We start from the raw sequence: 24744 nt of genomic DNA, 5'->3' as shown, positions 1-24744 counted from the left end.
CCACAATATATGATTACAAAAATATGTAATATATGATCCTCTACTAAAAAATATGCAACTATAATGAAGTGCTTTTTTGTTTTGTTTTTATAATTAAATTATAATAGGATTAATTTTTTTCTGAAACATTTTGGTAGGCCAGTGAACTATTAAAAAAAACAAAAACTAGGCTCACTGCCATCGAGTTGATGCCCACTCACAGAGACCCTATAGGACAGGCAGAGCCGCCCCTGTGGGTTTCAGAGGCTTTAACTGTTCATGGGAGTAGAAAGCCCTGTCTTGCTCCTGAGCAGCAGTTGGTGGGTTCAAACTGCTGACTGCGAGGACTGCAGCCTGACTTGTAACACTACACCACGAGGGCTATATCATTAAAAAAATGTGTAGCATTTTATTGACTGGAAAGATAGCAAACAACTAAAATTTTAAGCCAGTGGTTTGGAGATCAGAAGAAAATGCTAAGGAGATGTAAAATGTAAATGCACAAAGTGTGGTGGTAGCAGATTAGGTTATTGAGCTAATAATACTTTTTATGGGTAGTCATTGTTATTACTCTGTTATAATTATACACAAAGGAACCTCAAAAATCTCACGGGCAAACTGAATGAAAAAGTTTTCCATGAACTTTTTGAAGCCCACATATAAACAATTATATCATTGTATATATGTTATGTATGTATGTATATTTTACTTTTAATCTTTTGTGTCAATCTATTTTAAAACACAATTTTAAAGTCCCACCATTAGAAAGTGACAGGATGCCTGCAATTTAATGGCAATGATCTAGATGTCTAAATGAAACAGTAATAGGCTGGCAGAGCCTTGTTTCTGCAAAGGGTCAGAACGCAGTTAACACCAGTGGGACTGGCATGGATTGTCTTCTGTTACATCTGCTCCAGTGGGAGGTTTCTCAAGTTATACGCACTACGCACACTTCGGCCAGTAGACTCTCCCCTGATTACCTAAACGGAAGTATGGCGTGTCTCTCTCTTTAAAACCTAAGTACGGTAATATAATCTTTTAAAACAGTACTAACCTCCCCCTAAAAAAAGGCTCAGACCCCAGAGATAAGCACTGTCAGCATTTCAGTCCTAACCCAGACCCCACCCCTCAACCAGTCTCATAAATATAGGCAATTAAAAACAGATATAGAATTAACCTAGACAAAGTATTTTTGTATACTTTCTTTTTCACTTAACATATTTTTCATGTCAAGAAACATACTTCCACAAATGATGATTCAGAAGATTAACTGATTAATCTTCGGAAGAATTACACAATTCTCTCTTCCCAACAACTTAATTCAACAAAGACACTACAGTGCAAATGCATGGAGACAAAAACAAGGCTTTCACGGCAATGATCCTTTCTCTCTGCTTAAGGGGGTTCTCAACTTCATACTGTCAGAGATCACAAGAATCAGGTTTAAGGATATCAGTTTTCAAAGGCACGTGGCATACTTACTTTAGGACAAGGTAATAAATGGAGAGGTTTTCCTTCAGTATTTGTCAAAGAAGACAGTTCTATTTTTGCACCTAGATCAAGTTCTCTGCTTTCATAGGCAAGGATATTAAAAATAAAGCTCTACATAATTTAGTTACTAGGAAGTAAGTCAAGGGTTTTCTTTCATTTAACATTTCCTCAAGCTTTGTTCTAGTCTCAAGCCCCAGGGGTAGGCAATTTAAAAATATTTCTACTTAAAGGAAATAATTAAAATTAATATAATTAAGAATTCTTATTTTATCAGCACCCACTACAAAAATTCCTAAAACTTAAAACATTGCAGAAATTTAAAGCATACCAAGTAGAGAGAAATCATATAAAATAAACAATATAAAATAAACCTCATGTTTATTTTATGTTGCCATGGTAACTCTAATTTCGTACACTGTCTTTCTCGTTTGAGCTCCATCCTGACTGTGCTTCATACTGATGATCCAATGGGGAAGCCAAAATCTTAGGGGCCAAATTCCTCCATGCCAGCTGAGGACGGGGATTGGGGCACAAGAGGGTTGACAGTCACAGCAATTGGAAAAGGAGGAAATTAAGTTAGTAGAAAATTAGTTTTTGTTTAAGATTAAAGAAATTATTTTCACTTGAACACAACAAATTTTAAAATACCGTGCTTAAAGTTCTTAATATTAACGTGAGGTAACTGTTCTGATTTAATATTTTTATATTAACCCTGACAAAATCAAGGAAGGAAAAATGCGTTACTTTCAGATGCTGAATATTTTCATCTACAAACTGGATTAAAAGTTCTCATCTGCTATGCAGTACATGCATGAAAAAAAGCTGAACGTGGACAATGCACACTACAGCTACTGTATAATCGATATAAACAAGCTTACTTTGAATGTATTCCCATATAGTAAATGAACAACTCATGCATACAACTGCGTTTTTTAGGACAAAAAAATAGCACATGAGAACAATTAAAATGAAGAAAGGTTCAACACCCAAGTAATGACTTACTATTTATGGATTTAAGTATACAATCACTATAGCCAATGAAAAATTATTTTATATACGACAGATTTCTACCAACATGTCTATTTTAATGATTAAAAAATGATCAGCCTTTACTTATACATATGGACCTATTTCAAACACAGATAGTAAGATTTTAAAGATCAACCATAAATGTTTGAGATAAAAATAAAGACACAAAGTTTAATACATCAAAGCAACCACTTTAATTCCCAGTACACATTCTGTATACCTTTCATTGGACAAAATATCAGATGGCACATCTTCCGGTTTTCTGTCCAACTCCTTTTCTTTAGAGGTTTGTTCCTCAATTTCCCCTTGGTTTTCATTTCCGTTCTGTTTAAGTTTATGTAAAGGTAGAGAGGACAAGACAGAAAGGAAACCTGTCATCTTGGGTATAGCATGTCATTCCTTCTATATAGTTACCAAAGTAAAACAGAAACCTCTGTGCACAAAACAGGTCCTGTCTGAAATAATATTTAACTATATTTTATCAAGCGATTAGCATTATCATAAAAAGATAAAACATTCCAGGGCACAGTTGAGAAAAGCTCACTGGAGTCCAGCAAGTGCGTGCTCTAGTGCCACAATCAAGTGTGTTGGGTTGGTCCCCAGTGGAACAACAGCTGCTATCCCAATGTCATGTTCAAATTACTTTAAATGGAATGTAAGGCATTTTGACTCCACCTACCTGACATGTAAGCAGTCACAAATGTTAAGCTCAATACCTATTTTTAAAAAGCAACAGAGACAAACAAATCCTACTGCACTGTTGATCCATCGCGCCCAGGTGGGCAAAGTCCATACTACCTGTGTTTGCGTACTGCTGTGGCGCAGCTCACAACACAGCTTCTCTCTTCCAGCTAGAGACAGCTGCTTTAGTGCTTCCAGCTCCTCTAAAAGTACCCTCTCTCTTTCTGAAACCAGGTTTTCATTATCTATTGAGGATCTCTAAATAAGAAAAAAGGTCATGAGAGAACATTGTTTGCGACAGAGGAAAAACGCAGAAATATTAGATTTCTTTTAACCCCTTGGGATAAAAAGATCCTATGATCCATATCCCAGTACAAGGGATTAAAAGCATATATAAAATTCAATGCAAAATTTGAAATTGAAAAAAAAGACTTTTCATTCAGAAAATTCAGAAATTTGTGCAGCTCATTTAATATTATTCGATATGCTAATTTTGCATTGAAGTTTGAGCAGTTTAACTCACAAAACATTATGAAGAAAAGCGAACTTAAAATTTCCAAGTGGTGTAATTTATGCTCCAGCCTCAATTTTCCTATTAAATATATTTGAGAGAATATATTTTCAAAATATATTGGAGAATAAATTTTAAGAGCTCTGTTTCTTTCCTTTTTAGATTCAGTTTTCAAAATTAGATAGAATACATTTTTTTCTAAAGAACTCTTACATAAATATGTCTTGCTTTTCTGCAACAATTTTGTGAGTTTAATATATATGATAATCACTAAGAATCCAGCTACCAAATCCCAAAGATTTACATTTAGTCAAGAAAAGAAATAAGAATGTTATATAAATTTGCATTTTTTAAATCAACAAGAGATGTTTCTCTGGAGGAAGTTCCAGAAACATAGCAATTTAGAAGATTCCATTCATGATTAAAAAGGTAGATTAAAGATAGAAAAATGTAAACCTTGGTTTACTGATGGGCTCATAAAACCATAAATGAGTATGGGAATACTGAATGGTATCAACTGCATACTGGAGCACTCTGGCACAACCAAGTATTTCTTGCCCTGTTTGGTCAAAAGAATGATTAACAAACAAATAACAACCTTGAAGCCCTTTTCCAGTGCCCGAAAAGGCAGCTGAGTAAAATGGCAGCAACATAACGCACTTCAAGGTTCAGTTAGATGTCCCAACAAGACGCAGCCTGCTGTGCTGCTGGAGTTTGTTTCTGATGCCAAACACTGGTTACTTATTCAGATCTGGCAAAGTAATTTCGACATTTTTTAAAGGCCAAATAAAGAAGATTTATATTTTAATTAGGGAAAAAGGGGATGATTAGTCCCATACCTGGGCTAATTGCCTGTGGAGCCGCTTAATCTCTTCTTGTAGTTGTTCCTGGTCTTCTCGCTGTCTCTCCATCTGGTGCATGTGTGCCTGCCTTAACAGCTCTGTTGCCTGTTGATGCTCTTGGTACTGTCTAACAAGCTCCTGCCTCATATCTTCTAACTGTTCTTCATTTAACATTAGTTGTCTAGAAGCATCCGTGCTTGACACCAGATTCCCATCAGGGATCTGTAACAGTAAAAATCAGTGAAAATTAGCCATTACACATTTTGTGGAAATTTGTTGGCATTGATATTCTAAACCAAATATGTCAGCAATTCTGTTACTAAACCCACACAATACCAGGTATTTCCATTGTTGAACTGGAACACTGGTCAATTAAAAGTTATTTTCTTAAATAAAGTTCCAAATCAACATGAAGTTAGTTTAATATACATGTTATCAAGAGAAAGATTAAACATTTATTTTATTCTTAATGAAGCTATATACTCTTGACATTTTATGATAAATTGTTTGAATGAAATTTCTATTTCAAAATTAAATCTATATAAATGAGAACTTTTTAAAAGTTGATTTAAGTTATAGTTGTTATTACAGTACTATAGAAAACTGTTGGATATGTTTTCTTTCTTTAAAAATAAAGCTCTATATTACAATTTCTCATACCCAGAAGTCAGTTTCTTACTGGGTTTTGAGGAGTACTTCATGATAACACTTAACTGAAGCACTTTGTGTAAAACACTGGCTGACAAACTAAAGGTTTGCAAATAAACACTTTTACTCATTTTGAATTTCATTGAAAACTGACAATTTTATTTGAATGTGCTGAGTAAAAATAACCAATCAGCAATATAATAAAAATCTGTTTAAGATAACTTCTATTAAAGAGCAATAAATTTCTAGCATAGATACAGAACATATCTCCATTAATGAATAAAGAATAAGAATACTGCTATATAGTTAGTAAAACACTTTAAATTGTCATCTTAAATAGATAGCTATTTCCATGAAATGTTACCACCATATTTAACACAGCAAATCATTTATTCATAGATACTGCCGAATTATAGTGTAATTAATCTAGAGCTAACTGGAACAAAATTATGTTGGAATAATTTCATGAAATTTTGACCATGCACAAGGCATAGAAGACAAGAAAGAATATGGTGAACCAGACTTGAAAATTGTAATACTAAAATTAAGTCATATATTCATATACCTTCATAGAAATGCTCTTTTAGGTTTCCAAGACTTTAAATCTTTATAGGAAAGTTATTTTAAATATAAATCATTTTATTGGGGGAATCTTACAGTTCTCACAATCCATACATCAATTGTATCAAGCACATTTGTACATATGCTGCCATCATTTAAAAAATATTTTCTACTTGAGTCCATGGTATCAGCTCCTCTTTTTATCTTCCCTCCCCCACCCTCGTGACACCTTAATAAATTATAAATTATTTTTTCCTATCTTACACAGTCCGCTGTCTTCCTACACCCACGTTTCTGTTATTTGTCCCCCTTGGGAGGTGGTTATACATTGATCATTGTGATCGGTTCGTTTCTCCCCCTTCTCCCCCCTACCCTCATGGTATCGCTACTCCCATTATTGTTCCTGAAGGGTTTATCTATTCTGGTTTCCATGTGTTGAGCGCTCCTATCTGTACCAGTGTACATGCTCCGGACTAGCCAGATTTGTGGGTAGAACTGGAGTCCACAATCGTCAGGGGTAGAATGCATTAGAGAACTAGAAGAATGTTGTGTGTTTCGTTGGTACTATACTGCACCCTGGCTACTGTCCCTTTTTAGTGACATTTATGTGAGGGGATGTCCAATTGTCTACAGATGGGCTTTGGGTCTCCACTCTGCACTCCCCCTCATTCACATCAATATGATTTTTTGTTCTGGATCTTGGCTGCCTGATACCTGATCCTGTTGACACCCTGTGATCACACAGGCTGGTGTGCTTTGTCCATGTGGGCTTTGTTGCTTCCCTGCTACATGGCCACTTGTTTAACTTCAAGCTTTTAAGACCCCAGATGCTTTATCTTTTGATAGCCGGGCACCATCAGCTTTCTTCACCACATTTGCTTATGCACCCATTTGTCTTCAGCAATCGTGTCAGGAAGGTGAGCATCACAGAATGCCGGGTTATTAGAACAAAGTGTCCTTGCCTTGAGGGAGACTTTGAGTAGAGGCCCAAAATCCGTCTGCTACTTTGATTGTTAACATAAAAATTTATGTACATAGACCTATATCCCTGTTGTTTCATATTAATATATTTACATATACACATGCCTATAGTTATAAATTTTTTAAAATCATTTTATTGGGGGTTCGTACAACTCTTATCACAATCCATCCATCCATTATGTCAAACACATTTGCTGCCATCAGACATTTGCTTTCCACTTGAGCCCTTGGTAAATAACTTTTGACTCCTAGTTCTTTTATAGGAAATATTTAAATCCTCATCTTTCTTGAACAGCAGCTCGTGGATTTCAACTGTTGACCCTGTGGTTTGCATCTCAATGGGTAACCCATTATGCTGCCTAAGTCAGAATGGACGTGCTGGCAGTGAGTTTGGTTTGGTTTGTTCATATACCTTACAATTAAGAAAACATACTGTAAATCACAAGTCAAGATCTGACACTTCACTCTTCCACTAAAAAGCATTATTGCTAATATTTTTATTATCAAGTAGACAACTTTTTATAAGTGTTTCACATTGAAGCAAGGAGACCTGGGGACACAGTGGTTAAGGTGCTCAGACCCATCGTGGGTGAAAGATATGGCAATCAGCTTCTGAAGAGCCGTGGAAATCCTGAGGCAATTCCACTCTGCCCTACAGGGTGGCTATGCTTCAGAACCAACCTAATCAATGGCACTGGCATATTTTCAAGGAAGGCATACTTACAGATTCTCCAAATAGAAATGTTTTATCTTTGGAGAACATTTCTTCTGAAATAGTTAGTTCACAGTCCTTCGAGTCTAGGATCGCATCAAGGTAATCAGTATTTGATAATGGACCTTGCTTTCCATCTCCTCCTAATTCCTTACTTAGGGGTTTAGAGTCTTCTTTAAATCTCATGCCAGTTATTTCAGAAGTCTGAAAACCAAAATGATCCTGTGATAATTTCACTTTATTTAAAACCTGTTGTTGCTTTTGCTGACAGAGATCATGTGATTGTTCTGATGGTATGGTATCTTCTTTATCCCCAGACAGTCTCAAGAGCTCAGTTTGTTGAGCAAATGCTATACTCATTGACACAATAACCTAAAGAAACAAAGCAAACGTAACAGGATTAGATTTATGAATAACATAAGTGGTATCAAAAGATACCACTCAAAATTATGAGTCAGAAAAAGAGCATAGCTTCAGTTTTAAACAAAAAGAAATTTTATGATAAAGTATAATAGGGATAATTTCTATTTATAATCCAATGTCGGAGTATTTATCTTATTGCCTGCCTTTAAAAAATTAAAAAAATATTTTTCTTATTACAAAAGCATTAACTGTTCAGTAAAGTTATCAGAATGAAGAAAATAAGACACTATATAGCTCTTGACGTCCCCCCCCACCCCCACCGCCCCGCAACTTACTATACCAGTGTGGACTTTTTCTTTTCCTTTAAATATGATCATATGCTTATCTTTTAATCTGCTTTTACAGTTTAACTATACAAAACTCGTTGCTGTGAAGGTAATTCCAACTCATAGCAACGCTATCATTTCTCATCAAGAAAAGCATTTCTATTATGATCTTAACTGAGTTAAAAGTTTCCTATTACACCAATATTTTACCAGTATAATCAACCAATTTTCTATTGCTGGACAGTTAAACTGATGCCATCTTTAATTATTTTAAATACCACTATGATTAAGTATTTAAAACTGTACCATTGTACCTGTTTTCTAATTTACGTATGATACATTTCAGGAAGTGAAATACTGGTTTTTATGACAGATCAGTCTTTGCGCACCAATGACTCTATTTCAAGTCCTAGCTCCACAAATGATTTGCAATGGGGAAAACCTGGCTGCTATAAATCCAAGGATAAAATATCTCTTGGGTTAGAAACCTTCACCCCTACTGACCTTCAGCTTTCTCTAACTTTTCCCTGTTGGTCCAGGATGTATGACTGGGCTTTACTTTAATTTCCTGTCTTGAACCTGATTGGCCTATTTGGGGTCCTGATTCCCACCTGGTTCTTGCTAGCCTCCTTCCTCTCAGATGCTATCTCCTCCAGCTGCTGAATGGAGTCCTGAATGGAGTTCAATAAAAACAATACAGGTGGTAACAAAAACAATAATAAAAGCAGCAGCAGAAAATGTTAAAAGTTCTTATATTATTTCATTAAATCCTTGCTATACCAAGAAGCCTGGTGGGGCAGTGGGTTCAGGGTGGTGCTCGCAGGAGGAGAATGAAGCAGTCAGCTTCCATAAAGACTCGCCACCTCCAAAATCCTATGGAGCATTCCTACTGTCTCACAGGTCGCTATAAATTGGAATAAGATGTAGCAGTGGTCACCAGAGCAGTGAGTACCATATCGAAAAGCATAACTGAATCATAACCCCAATATTTCTTACCCTCTTTCCTGAGATTTTAAACTTCCAGGTTCCCACCAACTGGCACCCCTCACCATCAGATCTCATACTTTCTTATCTAATTAAGAACACCGGCATCAGCCTCTCCCTCTCTTCAACCAGTATACTGTTTCCTTTTCTTCTGGATAATTTCTATTAGTATGTAAATATGTATTATCTCCCAGCTAAACAAAAGTAAAACAACAAAAAATCTCCCACTTGATGATCCTACACCATCCTTTTAGGTACCTTAGCATTTCTCTGATTCCCTTGCAAGTAAAACTCCTCAAGAGTTTGTCTCCTTTTCCAATCTGGCCCAAGTTCAATTAATCAGTCTCACTGTACAAAAATGTATACTCATTGTATTCTTAATTTTGCACCCATGTCCCCCAACCTCCCCTGCCACAGCCCTAAGAAACTATGAATCTGTTACTGTCTCTGTAGGTTTACTTACTGTGAATTTCACATAAAGAACATCACACAACACCCCCAACAAAGGTAACAAGGCACAGAAACCTCTCAATCCAAAAGCAAGCAGGAAATAATAAAAACAAAAATAAATTTAAAATGGGTCAGAGGGGAAAACAAATGATAAGATGTTAAAATTTAACCTAACAATATTTGCTTTCTGATGCACATCCCTGGTCAATGGTCTCAGGGAATTCAATGGAGGCTTAATAAAAATGAGGGCTATGCAAACAGGTTTTGGTCTTTCTCTGCCATCTTCAGGCTTCTGCAAACCAGGGGCTCAGAATTTACGCTCTAATGCAATTCCCTCCTCTGATCTTGGATTTTATTATTTACAATCCTTGGATCACACAGGGTAGTGTGCTTTCACATGGGCTAAGTTGACCTCATTTAGATAGCTGCTTGTTTTAAGATGACCTTTTAAGACCCCAGATGATATTCTTTCTGATAGGCAGGCACCATTGGATCTTCTTAGTGTACTTTGCTATAGCATCCATATCTTCAGTGATCCCTTAATAAGGGCAAATACCCATCATAAACTCAAAACTCTCATTGCCATTGAATCAATTCTGACTCATAGTGAACCCCCTGTGGGTTTCCAAGACTTTAACCATTTATGGGAGTAGCAAGCCCAGTTTTTCTCCTTTGGAACTGCTGGTGGTTTCAAACTGTTGATCATAAGGAATGCAGTCCAATGCGAAACCACTGTGCCACCAGGGCTCCTTCATAAGAACGTTTTCTTAGGCTAGGGATTACAATTAAATGCATGTGATGAACTTACAGAAACAAGTAGAATAAGGGTTTTGGTGGTGGTGGGGACGTGTAAAAGGGAGACTATCAAGGAGTCAAGGAAGGAAAAGAATGTTTAGAACTGATTATGGTAACGATTGTACAATTCTGCATGGCATGAATGAACTACAGAAAGATATGATATGTATTAATTCTCAATTATTAATACACTGAAAATAAGCAAAATAAATGTAAACATGCACTCCTTTGATTTTTATTACTTGCATTTTTATAAAATGCAGTTTAAAATTTTTTTACTTGTGATTTGGGTGAAAGTTTATGCAACAAATTAGTTTTTATTAACAATTCATAACATTTTGTTTCATGTCCTTGATCACAGTCCTCACAATTTAACAACACTCTTTTTACTTCTTCCCTGTTTACCATTTCCCTTTGTCTTTCTTTCTATCCCTCTGTCACTTCTGAGCTTTTCCCCTGGGAAAATGCTGTCCTTTGGACCAGGTATGGGTTATTGTTTCATGTTACATACCTCCCTGGTGTTACTGTTCACCCTATAGGCTTGTCCATCACTTGGCTGATGGTGTGAGTTTATTCTTAGACCCGAAGGTTGTCTACAAGCCTTGTCTTGGGATAAATCAGTAAACTCAGTCTTTGTTTATGATTTTGAGTTTTGTTCCACATTTTCTTCCCATTCCCTCCAGGACGTCCTTTGGTGTTTGCCATTCAGAGCAGGTAAACAGCAATAGTCAAGCACCAGCTAGTTCTCCTGGTCGTTGCGTCATAGAGATTGGGGTTTACATGATGCATCAGTACTCCAGAGTGTTTCCATTTCTCTTTGCACTTTTTCACTCTTTATTCCAGACAGGGGTACAGAACTCATCAAAGGAGGTAGAACACTGTTATTTTGGATTATGCTATGCCATTTGACCTTGGTGTCCCCTAAGACTACTGTCCTGAGCCCCTGGCCCAGTGACTCATTCTCTGAGTGTTTGGTTATTAGTAAAAAAATTTTATAACATTTTCCTCTGTATGCTTTACTCTATTCGTGAGTATATTTGCAGTACATGTAACATATGTAGAAATATCCTCTGTAAGACCTATATATATTCTTTAGTTTGTATGCTTGACTTCTTTCACACAACTCTTTCCCTATGTAATTTGCAGGTCCTCTTAGTTCTGTGCTGCTCCAGGTTCAGTCCCCAGGCCTCTTTTCAATCTACTGTCAATCCTTCGGTAAGTGTTGTTAATATTTTTTCACTGTACCCATGATTAAAAAAAAACCCAACCAAACAAAACCAAATAAAGAACAAAAAAACCCATCCCACAATAACAACAAAATTTTACATTTAAATTCAGAGTAAATATATAAACCTGTACGTGTATATGTTTCTATAACTGAAACATTCAGTTAACATAAAATATCAGACCCACTACACATTGATTTCGTAATTTAAAGATGGATTAACACTTAGTTTGAAAACAGTCACCCCTGTATGATCAGTGCAACTATACATGTGGACTTCTCCAGGTGGTATACACAGAAGTCAAATTGACATCTGTGGGAAGAGATAACAGAGTTCAGTGTCAGCAGCTGAAACGAGGCCACAGGTTAACTGCGGAATAGACCATCAACTGCTCATAAGCAAGTGCAGATCGAAGCTGAAGAAAATTAAAATAAGTCACGAAAGCCAAAATATGACCTTGAGTATATGCTACTTGAATTTCAAGCACAGATTTGAGACATTGAGCACAGATGACAGACGATCTGATGAGCTATGGGATAACATCAAGAACACCATAGATGAAGAAAGCAAAGGGTTATTAAAAAGAGAAAAAAAGATAAAAGTAGCTATCAGAAGAGACTCTGAAACTTGCTCTTAATCTTAGAGTAGCTAAGACAAATGGAAGAAATCATGAAGCCAAAGAGCTGAACAGAAAAATCTCAAAAGGGAGCGCAAGAAGACATGGTAAAATAGTATAGTGACACGTGGAAAGACCTAGAGTTAGAAAACCAAACAGAAAAAACATGTTTATCATATTTTAAACTGAAACCAAAAACCAAACTCACTGCCACTGAGTCAATGATGACTCATAGTGAGCGAACGCCCTGTGGGTTTTCAAGACTGTGACTGTTTATGGGAGTAGAAAGACCAGTCTTCCTCCCATGGGGCTGCTGGTGGTCTCGAACTGTCAACCATGTGGATCATAGCATAACTCAGGGAAAAACTCAAGCCCCAAGTTGCAATCTTGAAATAGTGTATTGGTAAAATACTGAATGATGCAAGAACTATCAAAAGAAGATAGAAAGGCCCCCACAGGCATGGCTGCCCCTGCTGGCTGGCCGGCACTGCAGCTGGCCTTTGGGCACCAGTGTCCCGCGTGAATTGTTCCTGAAAGGCAACACAGAGAAGACTGAGGAGGAAGAGGATGATAAGAAGCTAGATGAGACCCTGTCGGAGAGACTCGGGGGTCTGATGAAGATGTTCTCAGAGTCCGGTCTGTGGCTGGAGCCACTTTTGATCTTTCCCTTTAAGTGGCTCAAAAAATGCACAGGTTTTCCAGGACAGCCTCATAGATTCAGACCACTTCCTTGATGATTCTGATTCTCCCTGCCGTCTCTGAGACAGAGAAGTGGCAAATGCAGCAACAGCAGAACCTCCAACAGCGGCAGATACTCCTAGGACCCAACACAGAGCTGTCGGGAGGAATGCCTGGGCCTCCACCTTCACTGCCTGGAAAGATCTATATCCTAAGGGTGTATTGAACCTGGTAGGAGAAGTCTGAATTTCAACCGTTTGAACTGCTGATTAATTTGGGGTTTTTTTGGTTGTTTTTCTTGCCAAACTTTGGCATATTGATCTGTCTGGACCTGATGGGATAATCCCTCCGTCCCACAGACACGCCCACCTTGTAGCTGTGCCCTCCACTCAGCCATGATAGCTCTTCTGTCTGCATGCTGACCCCAGAGTGCAGCAATGCAGACGGTTACCCACCACCCACCCCTCACTAAACTGCTCCTAAGTTGTCTTGAAAGACTCCCCCCTCACGCTTCCATTGTGAGGTCAAACGGAGGCCCTGGGAGGAATGTAGCCCTGAGTGTTGGTGACTGTGCTCTTTGTTTCAGAGTGGCGATGGTGGGGAGGGACGCACAGGCACAAAGCATCACAGTGGTGTGGCATAAAACCCCCACTGTGTGCCGTGTGCTGGGAGGAAAGGGGAGACATGGAACAGCGCAGGAGGAGCTGCTTCCTCTGCATTTTGCCTGATACACCTGTATTGTGTGTATTAAAAAAAGTCAGCAATCACTTTTTATATCTAAATATTAAAAATTATTCCAACTGGAAAAAAAAAGATGAAAAGAATACACAGAATCACTGAACCAAAAAGGACTAGTCAACATTAACCACTTCAAGAGCTAGCATATGGTCAAGAACCAATGGTAGTGAAGGAAAAAGTCCAAGCTGCACGAAGGCACTGACTAAAAACAAGGCTCCAGGAATTGATGAAATTCCAACGGAAAGAAATTTGGAAGAGAGCTATTTGGTCAACTGACTGGAGGAGATCTGTGTTCGTAGCCATTCCAAAGAAAGGTGACCCAACAGAATGCACAAATTATAGAAAAATATGATTGACCTTAGAAGCAAGTAAAATTTTGCTGAAGATCATCCAACAACAGTTGCAGCAGTACATTGACAGGGAGTTGCCAGAAATTCAGGCTGGATTTAGAAGGGGACCTGGAACAAGAGTTATCACTTCTAATGTCAGATGAATCATGACTGGAAGCAGAGAATATTAGAGAGATGCTTGTGTTGTATTGACGATGTCAACACAGTCGACTGTGTGGACCATAGTAAATTATGGATAATCTTGAGAAGAATAGGAATTTCTGAACACTTATTTGTGCTCATGAAGAACCTGAACATGGATCAAGAGGCAGTAGAGCAAACAGAACAAGGGAATACTGCCTTGGTTTAAAGTCAGGAAAGGTGTGCATCAAGGTTGTATCCTCTCACTATACTTATTCAGTTTGTATGCTGAGCAAATATTCGGAGAAGCTGGCTTTAATGAAGAAGAATGCAGTATCAAGATTGGAGGAAAGCTTATTAACAACCTGCAATATCCAGGTGATACAACCTTACTTGCTGAAAGCGAGGAGGACACGAAGTACTTGCTGATAAAGATTAAGGAACATACATAGCATTCAGTATGGATTACAATTCAATGTAAAGAATATTAAAATTCTCGCAACTAAACCAATAGGTAACATGATAAATGGAGAAAAGACTGAAGTCGTCAATGATTTTGTTTTGCTTGGATTCACAATTAATTCTCGTGGAAGTCAAGAGATCAAATAATGCATTGCACTGGGTAAATCTGCTGCATAAGACTTCTTTAAAGTGCTGAAAAAGCAAGGATGCCACTTTGAGAGCAAAGGTGTGCCTGATCCAAGCTATGGTAGTTTCAATCACCTCATATGTATGTGAAAGTTGGGCATTAAATAAGGTTAGAGAGAAAAGGAACCAATGCATTTGAATCAAAGTGCTGGAGAAGAATATTGTACCATGTAGCAAGTACCATGGATAGCCAAAAGAACAAAAAGATCTGTCTTGGAAGAAGTACAGCCAGAAAGCTCCTTAGAGACAAGGGTGGTGAGCCTTCATCTCATGTACTTTGCACATGTTATTAGGAGAGACCAGTTGCTGGAAAAGGACATCATGCTTGGTAGAAGGGCAGTGAAAAAGAGGAAGACCCTCGTAAAGTGGATTGACATAGCGGGTGTAGCATTGGGCTCAAACATAAGAACAATTGTGATGATGGCGAAGGACCATGAGATGTTTGATTCTGTTGTACCTAGGGCTGCTATGAGTCAGAACCAACTCAATGGCATCTAACAACAATAGGACCAGGATTCAGACAGTTCAACAGCCCCTCCCTAGAAGTATGTGCTACTGAAAACAACACTAAACCCACAGGTTGGAGAGAGCGGCCAGTATGCCACGCCCACACAGAAGCAAACCAAAGAAGAAGAAAAAAAGTTCATGACAAAACAAAAAAAATAATGGAATACTTTGCACTTAATGCAATGAAAACTAGTCTCCCACTTTCCTCTAAAAACTACCTTTTTACAGAAATGAAATCCTATACAACCCAGCCATACCATGATTAGGCATATACCCAAGAGAAATGAAATACAACACAAGTTGTGCTCTCCCATGTTTACGTCAAACTTGGGAGCCACAATTCACAATAGCAAGAAACCAGAAGCAGCCCAAATGCCCAACAGTAGAAGAATGGGTCAAGAAATCCTGGTACATACATATAACGGAATACTAAGCCTCCCTCAAAAACAGCCATGAAAGCATGACATGGAAGGACCTGGAATCCATTATGCTGAGTGAAGTTAATAAATCACAAAAGGGACAAATGCTGTCTGAGTCCACTACTGTAAGAAGAAACACCAATTAACAAATCTTAGAGGCCAATTCCCACGCAAACCATATATTACCCCCCTTACATGCACTTTAAAGAATCACCTGGGAAAAAGGAGACCTCACATTGGCTGAGGTCACTCCTTCATGAGGACAGGCACCACTGGTGCAAGGCTGCAACAAATCCACAGGCCCTCCACAGGGACGAGAGAACCTTACTGGGAAATCAAGGGAAGACCAGGGGCCAGGGGCATCTACACTTCAGAGGAGACACTTATATTTCTGTTGGTGGGTACAGTGGGTAAATGGGGAGGAACAACCTCACATTGGGAAAGGATGATAAATAATAACTGTAGGGAACCTAAGGAGATAATAAGCCTGGTTCTATGTTCCTGGATAGACCCTTTGAATAAGTTTCTACTCAACCCTTGGTGGACCATGTCATAGATCTTTTACAATGTCAACTTACAATGTCAATTTACAATGTCAACTGATCTGTTAGCTGCTTTCTATGTTTACTAGGATGACTTTAAACAGGGGACATGGCCTCCCCCAAGGGCCATACCAGAAGGACTTGATGTGGAAGCCTACTGAAAGCCCTACCTCAAAGCTACTTGTAGTACTTGGGACTGAGGGCTGAAATTCCCTGATGGGAGAGGAAGCAAAGGATGGCCACCCCAAGAGTGTGGAAATGGCAGTCTTTAGACCTTGGGTGGGACCCCTGGCTTAGTGGGTTTCCACTGAAAGGGGATCCAGAACTACCATATATTTAGTATCTCAATGCTCCCTTGCATTAATATGACAGGAATTAATCTGATAGACAAGGACATGCCCTTGAAAGGAATGCTACAGGAAAATTTCCCCTAGCACCAGCCCCCGTGCTCAATGTCAACAGAGTTCAATCAATTACAAAATCAGCCTGTACAAAGCAACGACTCATGGACTGCAGCTCAAAGTTGGACTATACTTGCATAAACTCCTCATGTCAACAGTACCTTAAATTCTATGCCACTGGGTAAATTATTGATGTTATCAGTATAATTACCTTATACTCCAGGAGGATGATTGACAATGTTTTTACTTTTTGCTGTTTGTTTTAGTTTTTTTGTTAATCTTGTTGGTTTTTGTTTTTGTCATTATATAACCACTAAAATTAACCAGAGTTGTTCATAAACCGTGAACAAGCAGATGGATTCTGGGCTCCCACTTGATCCTAGCCCCAATCCAAGAGCAGTTAGTGCTTATAACATGGCCCTGCTCCATATGTGAATTCATGAAGAGATCACTGAAGATAAGGGTGGCATAGCAAAATATGGTGAATAAAGCAGATGGTGCCTGGCTATCAAATGGAATAGTGTCTAGGGTCTTCCAGGCTTATATTCAAACAAGTAGCTATCCCAGTGAGGCTCAAGTAGATTCTGACTTATAGCGACTCTACATTGTGAAATTTAAATAAATGTCTATTTTTAGTAGTACCCAGATCACACACTAAGTTGAACATACTCTATACTGGGAGTCACTGCCCCTCTATTGGGCTTTTTCCATGTAGCCTGGCTATAGGGCACTGGTTCCCAACTTTTTACAGTCCATGAGGGGTTCAGCACAATCTCATCAGTACTGATGACTGAAGTCAATAAACTAAAATTTTTTAAAACCCCGCACAACCAGCTAATGTTGTCTATAGAGTAACAGCCCCTTGTGTCTTTACAAAAGTTTTCACTGACCTGCCCTTTGTGCTCCTTATCAGCTTGGAGCAAAGCTACTTTACAAAACATCTTTACTTCATCACAATTATAACAGTAAAGAGACTGTTAAAAATATTATTTCTGAGCATTTACAATGTCAACTGATCTGTTAGCTGCTTTCTATGTATCAGCCAATTGAATCCTCACAGAAATTACTATTATTCTCCTCTTTTAACATATAGGAATAGTTCTACCCTGTCCTACAGGGTTGCTATGAGTTGGAATTGACTTCATGGCAGTGTTTTGTTGTTTTTTTTAAGATATCATTTTATTGGGGGCTCTTATAGCTCTTATAACAATCCACACATCAATCATATCAAGCACATTTGTACATGTGTTGCCATCATCATTTTCTTTTTTCTTAAACATTTTATTAGGGGCTCATACAACTGTTATCGCAATCCATACACACATCAATTGTGTAAAGCGCATTTGTACATCATTCTCAAAACATTTTCTCTCCACTTAAACCCCCGACATTAGGTCCTCATTTTTCCCCTCCCTCCCCGCTCCACCCCCCCCCATGAGCCCTTGATAAGTTTATAAATTGGTATTTTGTCATATCTTGCCCTGTCCGATGTCTCCCTTCACCCACTTTTCGGTTGTCCATCCCCCATATAGTTCCTTGTAATCGGTTCCCTCTTTCCTACCCACTCTCCCTCTACCCTCCCTGTTTCACCACTCACACCACTGGTCCTATAGGGCTCATCCGCCCTGTATTCCCTGTATTTTCAGTTCCTATCTGTACCCGTGTACATCCTCTGGTCTAGCCAGACTTGCAAGGTCGAATTCGAGTCATGGTAGTGGGAGCGGGGAGGAAACATTTAGGAACTAGAGGAAAGTTGTATTTCTCATCGTTGTTACATCGCACCCTGACTGGCTCATCTCCTCCCTGAGACCCCTCTGCAAGGGGATCTCCAGTGGCCTACTAATGGGCTTTGGATCTCCACTTCACACTCCCCCCCATCATTGGCAGTGTTTGTTTTTTAACACATAGAAGCCTAGATAGATTTCCTAAATTTTCTAAGGTCACACATCTAGAAAACTAAAAGAACAAGAATATAAATCATTGCATATCCTCTATCAAACCTCATGTGCTTAATCACATACTATAATATCTTGCTGTTAATCTTCCACTTGAGATTTTTATGCAAGCACTAAGAGAAACAGAAAACTTGAATTCCTTTGGAAACTCAGATAATGGGAGACAAAGACCCCAGGTGGAGAACCGCTGCACTATGGGTTTTGAAACTATAACTGTAACATGTGAACTGCGGCCCAATTCATAACATATACCGACTGTGCCACCAGGGCTCTTGAAGTGGGTGGGGCCAGGCACAGGTTATTTACAGCGGCCTATCCACCTTCCATCTCATTTCCTGCCCCACCCCACAGCCCTGTTTCAAAAAAATTAAACTCCTTCACATAAAGGTAACAAATATAAAGAATAAAACTAATTTTAGCATTCTGAAATGTTTCCACTACTATTTTGTATCAAAAGAGAAATGCTTTCTGAAAGAAAAATATACAGTAGTCTATTTAAGCAAACATGGTTGATACCATATCTGGTAACTTAAAGATGAGCTATGAGTGAAATTCATAATTTAAAATAAAGTACACTGCCATCAATAAAAAACTTTTCAAAGCCTCATGGTTACTAGTAACTATGACAATCTTTAGGATAAAGGGTAAGCTTACCTTAGCTACTTCTTCTTCTAATTGTTCTTGGTATTGCTTTTCCAGCATCTTAGCCATATTTGTTTCCTGTCTTACTCCAAATTCACCAGAAAGCTAAATTAAAAAAACAATCAAAACATGAAATTTATTTACATTAATTTTTACAATACTGGCTTTCAGCTTCTACTCTCAAAATGGCTTTAAAATATCACTGTTTTTTATAAACCTTCTGGATACTCTCAGGAAAACATAATAACTTCTACTTCTGCCAATTTAATTAAAAACACTCTAGTGAATAATTCTACTATGTAATTGTACTTATTCACTATGAATTTAATAAGTACAGGTGTAAAGACAAATTAATTTAACTATTTACAACTCCTTATTTACATTTCAACAAGGCCCAACAGTATGGGGGCTACTCGTTGAGCTGCTTGCCAACCGCAAGGTAAGCAGTTTGAACCACCAGTCACTCCTCAGGGAAGATGAGGTTTTCTGCTCCAGGGAGGATTAAAAGTCTCGGAAACCCAAAAGGGTCATGGTATTCTGTTCCATGAGATGAAGTCAGTTTGATGGCAGTATGTTAGTTTTCCTTTTTAACATATACTCCTAGAGTGGCCTGGGGATCCCAAACCATCAAACCCGTGCTGACTGCGTTGATTCTGACTCACAGAGACCCTGGGGACAGAGGAGAGGTGCCCAGGGGGGTTCTAAGAGAAACCCCTGTGGTGCCACATCTTTCTCCTAAGGAGAGGCTGATGGGTTCAGCCACAAACTTTTGGGTTAGTACTTGATCACTTTAACCACCAAAGTTCTTTAGAGGGAATGATACTTTAAAAAATAATTTTATTGGGGGCTCGTACAACTCTTATCATAATCCATCCATCCATCCATTGTGTCAAGCATTTTCGTACATTTGCGCCCATCATCATTCTCAAAACATTTTCTTTTATTAATCAGGTTCACATGTGCGTGTGTGTCCACATTAAATTTTAAGTAAAATGTTAGCACTGGCTAGTTTGGTAAAATTATAAGCAAATCTCTCTCTTTTTTGTGAGGGATACTAATGGTATCAAATTTTCAACAAATGAGTACAAATTACCTTTATAAACAAACACCCATATACTTAAAAAAATGTGAACATGTTCTCGGTACACAAGTGTTTCTTCATTTATCCACGGTCTGAATTTTATCCAAACAGATATTCCGTATGGAATGAGTGTGTTAGGACCAATAAAGTGGTCAATCACTGTCCACAGAAAAGTAAGGCAACACCTTCGAGAATGAGGAAGGGTCACAACCTTTATTTTTTCTAGGACACAGGGACTGAAGATCTAAGTGAAGACTGGGCTCTTGATGCTGGGAGTTTGAGAAAAGTCGCCACAGATTGGGAATGCCTGGAATACAGAGGCCGGCAGAGGATGGTTGAAGCTAGATGGCTTGTATACTAAAGATGAAAGGCTTCTATTGAACCGATGTCCTGTGCAAGGAGACTGCTCATTGCTTCAGCATACAGCCATCTTGTAACCACCTTCTAAACACCACTCTGGAGAACGCTTGGTCCAACTTCCCAGAGCACTGAAACGAATTTGCTCTACAAGCTATCAATGCTACATAATAGACCCATAAAACTAGAACATATGTTAAAAAAAAAAAAGATGGCAGAATAAATTATAATTCCAAACCTCTCCCATAAATACAAGATGAAATATAAAAGGAAAATAAGTAAATGATACCTGACTATAAAAGTTGTATGAGCCCTCAATACAATGATTAAAAAAAAATGATACTTGACTTTGAGGACTCAGAACTGGGGAGCAGAGAAATGCAGAAGGGAACTACAGACAGGCAAAAATATCAAAGAATCAAAGAGTCACACACAATAAGGAAAGCACTTCTCTCGTTGGCCCTGCCCCTCCCCTTAGTCATGGGTCACAGTTTTTGGAAACTGGGGAAGCGGACCTAAAAAAAGAGCCTGCTTCTTTGACCACCACAACCCTTGTCTGCAGAGACAGGTCCCAAAGCTTCAGCTGTAAAATCAACTAGGCAGACCTCCACAGAGGCCCATTTGGCATGTGACAGCAAGAACCCCACCTGGACACTGTCAGTGACAAGCCTAAGAAGGCTCCTTGCAGTGATGGCTGATCTCAGAGTCAACACACTACCTGCCTCCCTGTGCACCCCATAGCTCAGGCCCCTAAAAACCAGCAGGACAGCCTTCCAGGGAGTACCTCTTTTTCTGTGCTTCCCCATTCCATCAACGCTAAGGACAGGTGACTTGTCCTCTGTGTGTGAAGAGCAAGCATCTTGAGTGCAGGCTACATCCATAGCCAATATACTACCAGGCAGGCTCTGATAGCAACAAGGCAGACCTCTCTGGGGTCCATTCGGAATGTGACCACCTGTCCCCAAACCAGTAACTGTTGGTTGCTGAACTGATACAAATACCCACAGAAGGTTCCCTATGGTTCAGTCAGAAGATGAGTAGTAAAGTAAGTAGAGCCTACTCTCCCAATCACCACAGAGCCACTAAGGCTCTGAAACTAACAAACCAACTCTCAGAGGTCCCTTCTGGAGAGTGCCAGCTTTTCCTCCTCATGAAATGGAGAAAATTCCATCTTTGCCTCTTCTAATTGCCAACTCTACTGAGCAGGGAAGGAAGCTGCAGGCAAAACAGGAGGGCAAGACTCGCTCCAACAGAGGCTTAGTGAGTGTGCATTTTCCAACTAAAAACATGGTTGCAGAAATAGAAAACAAATAACCAGAGAGAGGAGACTGCACCACCTGGTGGAAGAATTGATAAGTACACGATAATCTGGCCTGAGAGAAAGTGCCCTTGAACAGTCATCCTCTCTGGTGTGTATGGGAGAAAATAAAAGCTGACAACCAATATCTGGAGCTTTCAAATCTAAATTAAGCCAGGGAGGGAGAGGGAGATACCACAGAGAGAAATGGAAAATGGTAAGCAAGGGCTCTGTCTGGCTAAGTTTCTGGCAGGCAGTAACAACAACAGTAAACTCAAATTAATTACCATCAAGCCTGTTTGGACTCAAAGCGACCTCATAGAGCAAGGTAGAACTACCCCTTTGATTTTCTGAGACTTTGAATCTTTATGGAACTGGACAGCCTCATCTTTATCCCATAAAGAGGCTAGTGGGTTTGAACTAATGACTGTGTAGTTAGCAGCTAAGTGCTTAGTTCACTATGCCACCAGGGCTCCTTGAAGAAAGTAGTGAAGGCAAAACCACGAAATTATGGGGTAAACTTCAGAGAGTTAACTCACTAAAAGATTTCCATGCCCCAAGGGAAAAAAAATCACAAGACACACAAAGAGCAGAGAAACAATAATAGCTCAACAATGTGAATATGACAAAAGGATTTGTAAAACTGCATCTCACAGTCAAACTTGAACTCATTGCCATGAGTGGATTCCTACTCATTTCAACCCCCTAGAGTTCAGTAGAACTGCCCCCTATGGGTTTCTGAGACTAACTCTTCCAGGTGCAGAACGCTGCCCTCGTTCTTCCATGGAGGAGCTGGGGGTTTCTACCCCCTGACCTGGCAGTTAGAGCCCAACGCAGAACCCGCTAAATGGAAGACTGTAATACAACCACATTAAATACAATTGCAGAACAAAAGTTAACGTAAGAAAAACAATACAACGACAAAATAAAAATCTAAAAATACAGATGCAAAAACGAGATATTGAATAGAAATAGGTAATAATGGAAATGAGAATTAAAAGAACTTCCCAACATTTTTAATTAGACAGAAAAAAAGATAGAGGGGAATTGATCACAAGGATCAATCTATAACCCCATCCCAGGGGGATGAATAACAGAAAAGTGGGTGAGGGGTGACAGAGGACGATGTAAGATATGGAAATAATCTATAACTTATCAAGGGTTCATGAGGGAAGGCGGGCAGGGGAAGGAGGGGGAAGAAATGAGGAGCTAATATTAGGGGCTCAAGTGGGAAGAGAATGGCTTGAAAAGGATGATGACCCTCTCCCTCCAGAAGAATTTACTTTAGAGGAAGGCACTGAAGCTGCAGCTAGGGGAGAGGGACATGTCTTATCAGAGCACACGGGAGCAAATGAATGGGGAGGAAGAGAGAGTGGAGCACATCCTGGCCCACCAGGCCTGGGGGATGATATCCCTGCTCCAAACAGTCAATGCACAGAGTGGACCATATATATGGCTGATACCACTATGAAACGCGACTTCCCTCACGGACCCATGGTCCTACGGGGGACAACACTGGAGACTCAGTGTCGGGATTGGCCTGGTCTGACCCCGCAACACCGAGGCAAAACACTAAATGCGTGCAGCAGAGCAACAGGGGGAGCAGAGGAGGGAGCTCCCGAGGGAGTGCAAAGGATAGACTTTCGGGCCAGAGCTGACACCCCATCGGACTTGACTGGAGGACACGCCTAGAGGTCAAAAATCAGACCTTGATCTATTTACAGGTTTTTCTTTCTTTTAAAAATTTTTTCTTTCTATTTTAAAAATTAATTTATTCTTTTATGGGTCATTGGTTTTCTTTGTTGTCATGGTGTTCTCTTTTGTCACTTTGTCTTGCTATGCCTTGTTTTTGGTGCATATAATTATCTCTACAGGTCTATCTAGATAAGATAGGCTGGATGAACAGTCTGGAGGAGAAAACAACGGGACCAATGGTTTCCGGGGGACATGGGAGAGGAGGCAGGGGAAAGGAGGTGGTGTTGACCAACCCAGGGACAAGGGAGCAACAAGTGATCTAAAATTAGTGGCAAGGAGGGTGTGAGAGGCCTGGTACAGATTCAGCAAGGGCAATGTAACCAAGAGAAATTACTGAAACCTAAATGAAGGCTGAACATGACAGTGGGACAAGAGGAAAGTAAAAGGACATAGGAGATAAGAACTAGGAGACAAAGGATATTTATAGAGGTCTAAATACAGGCATGTACATATGTAAATATATTTATATAGGATGGTGGGGAAATAGATCTACATGCATACATTTATAGGTTTAGTATTAAGCAGCAGAAGGACAATGGACCTCCACTCAAGTACTTACTAAATGCAAGAACACTTTGTTCTATTAAACTGGCATTCCATGATGCACACCTTCCGGAAACGATCACTGAAGACAAATGTATGCATAAGGAAATGTGGTGAAGAAAGCTGATGGTGCCCAGCTATCAAAATATATAGCGTCTGGGTTCTTAAAGGCTTGAAGGTAAACAAGCAGCCATCTAGCTGAGAAGCAACAAAGACCACGTGGAAGAAGCACATCAGCCTGTGTGACCACGAGGTGTAGAAGGGACTAGGTATCAGGCATCAAAGAACAAAAAAATCCTATCACTAGGTGCCCACATTCCCTACACTATCGCTGAAGACAAATGGGTACATAAGCAAATGTGGTGAAGAGAGCTGATGGTGCCAGGCTATCAAAAGTATGCTGTTCTTGATGTTACCCTACAACTCACTAGGTTTTCTGTCACAGTGTTCAGTGTGCTAAATCTGTTCTTGAACTGTTCTCTAAATTCAGTTGAGGTGCACTCAACATCCTATTTT

The 24744-nt window shown here is 39.2% G+C and overlaps 1 protein-coding gene across 1 annotated transcript in view; it reads right to left on the bottom strand.

The window, feature by feature from the left end:
- The window catches only part of AKAP9 (A-kinase anchoring protein 9), a 162053-nt gene that overhangs the window by 82650 nt on the left and 54659 nt on the right, over nucleotides 1-24744 (bottom strand). The window contains exons 12-16 of the mRNA XM_045288755.1: nucleotides 19208-19300; nucleotides 7448-7807; nucleotides 4531-4755; nucleotides 3298-3438; nucleotides 2720-2823 (exon numbers count right to left, since the gene is read on the bottom strand). Coding sequence (XP_045144690.1) covers nucleotides 2720-2823; nucleotides 3298-3438; nucleotides 4531-4755; nucleotides 7448-7807; nucleotides 19208-19300 — 923 coding nt within the window. The remainder of the gene's footprint in view (nucleotides 1-2719; nucleotides 2824-3297; nucleotides 3439-4530; nucleotides 4756-7447; nucleotides 7808-19207; nucleotides 19301-24744) is intronic.

Source organism: Echinops telfairi, unplaced genomic scaffold, assembly GCF_000313985.2.
Source record: "Echinops telfairi isolate 266 unplaced genomic scaffold, ASM31398v2 ScPeMD7_23;HRSCAF=83, whole genome shotgun sequence".
Taxonomy (NCBI): Eukaryota; Metazoa; Chordata; class Mammalia; order Afrosoricida; family Tenrecidae; genus Echinops; species Echinops telfairi.
Note: the sequence above shows the minus strand (reverse complement) of the source record. Positions and strands in the feature narration are given on the sequence as shown.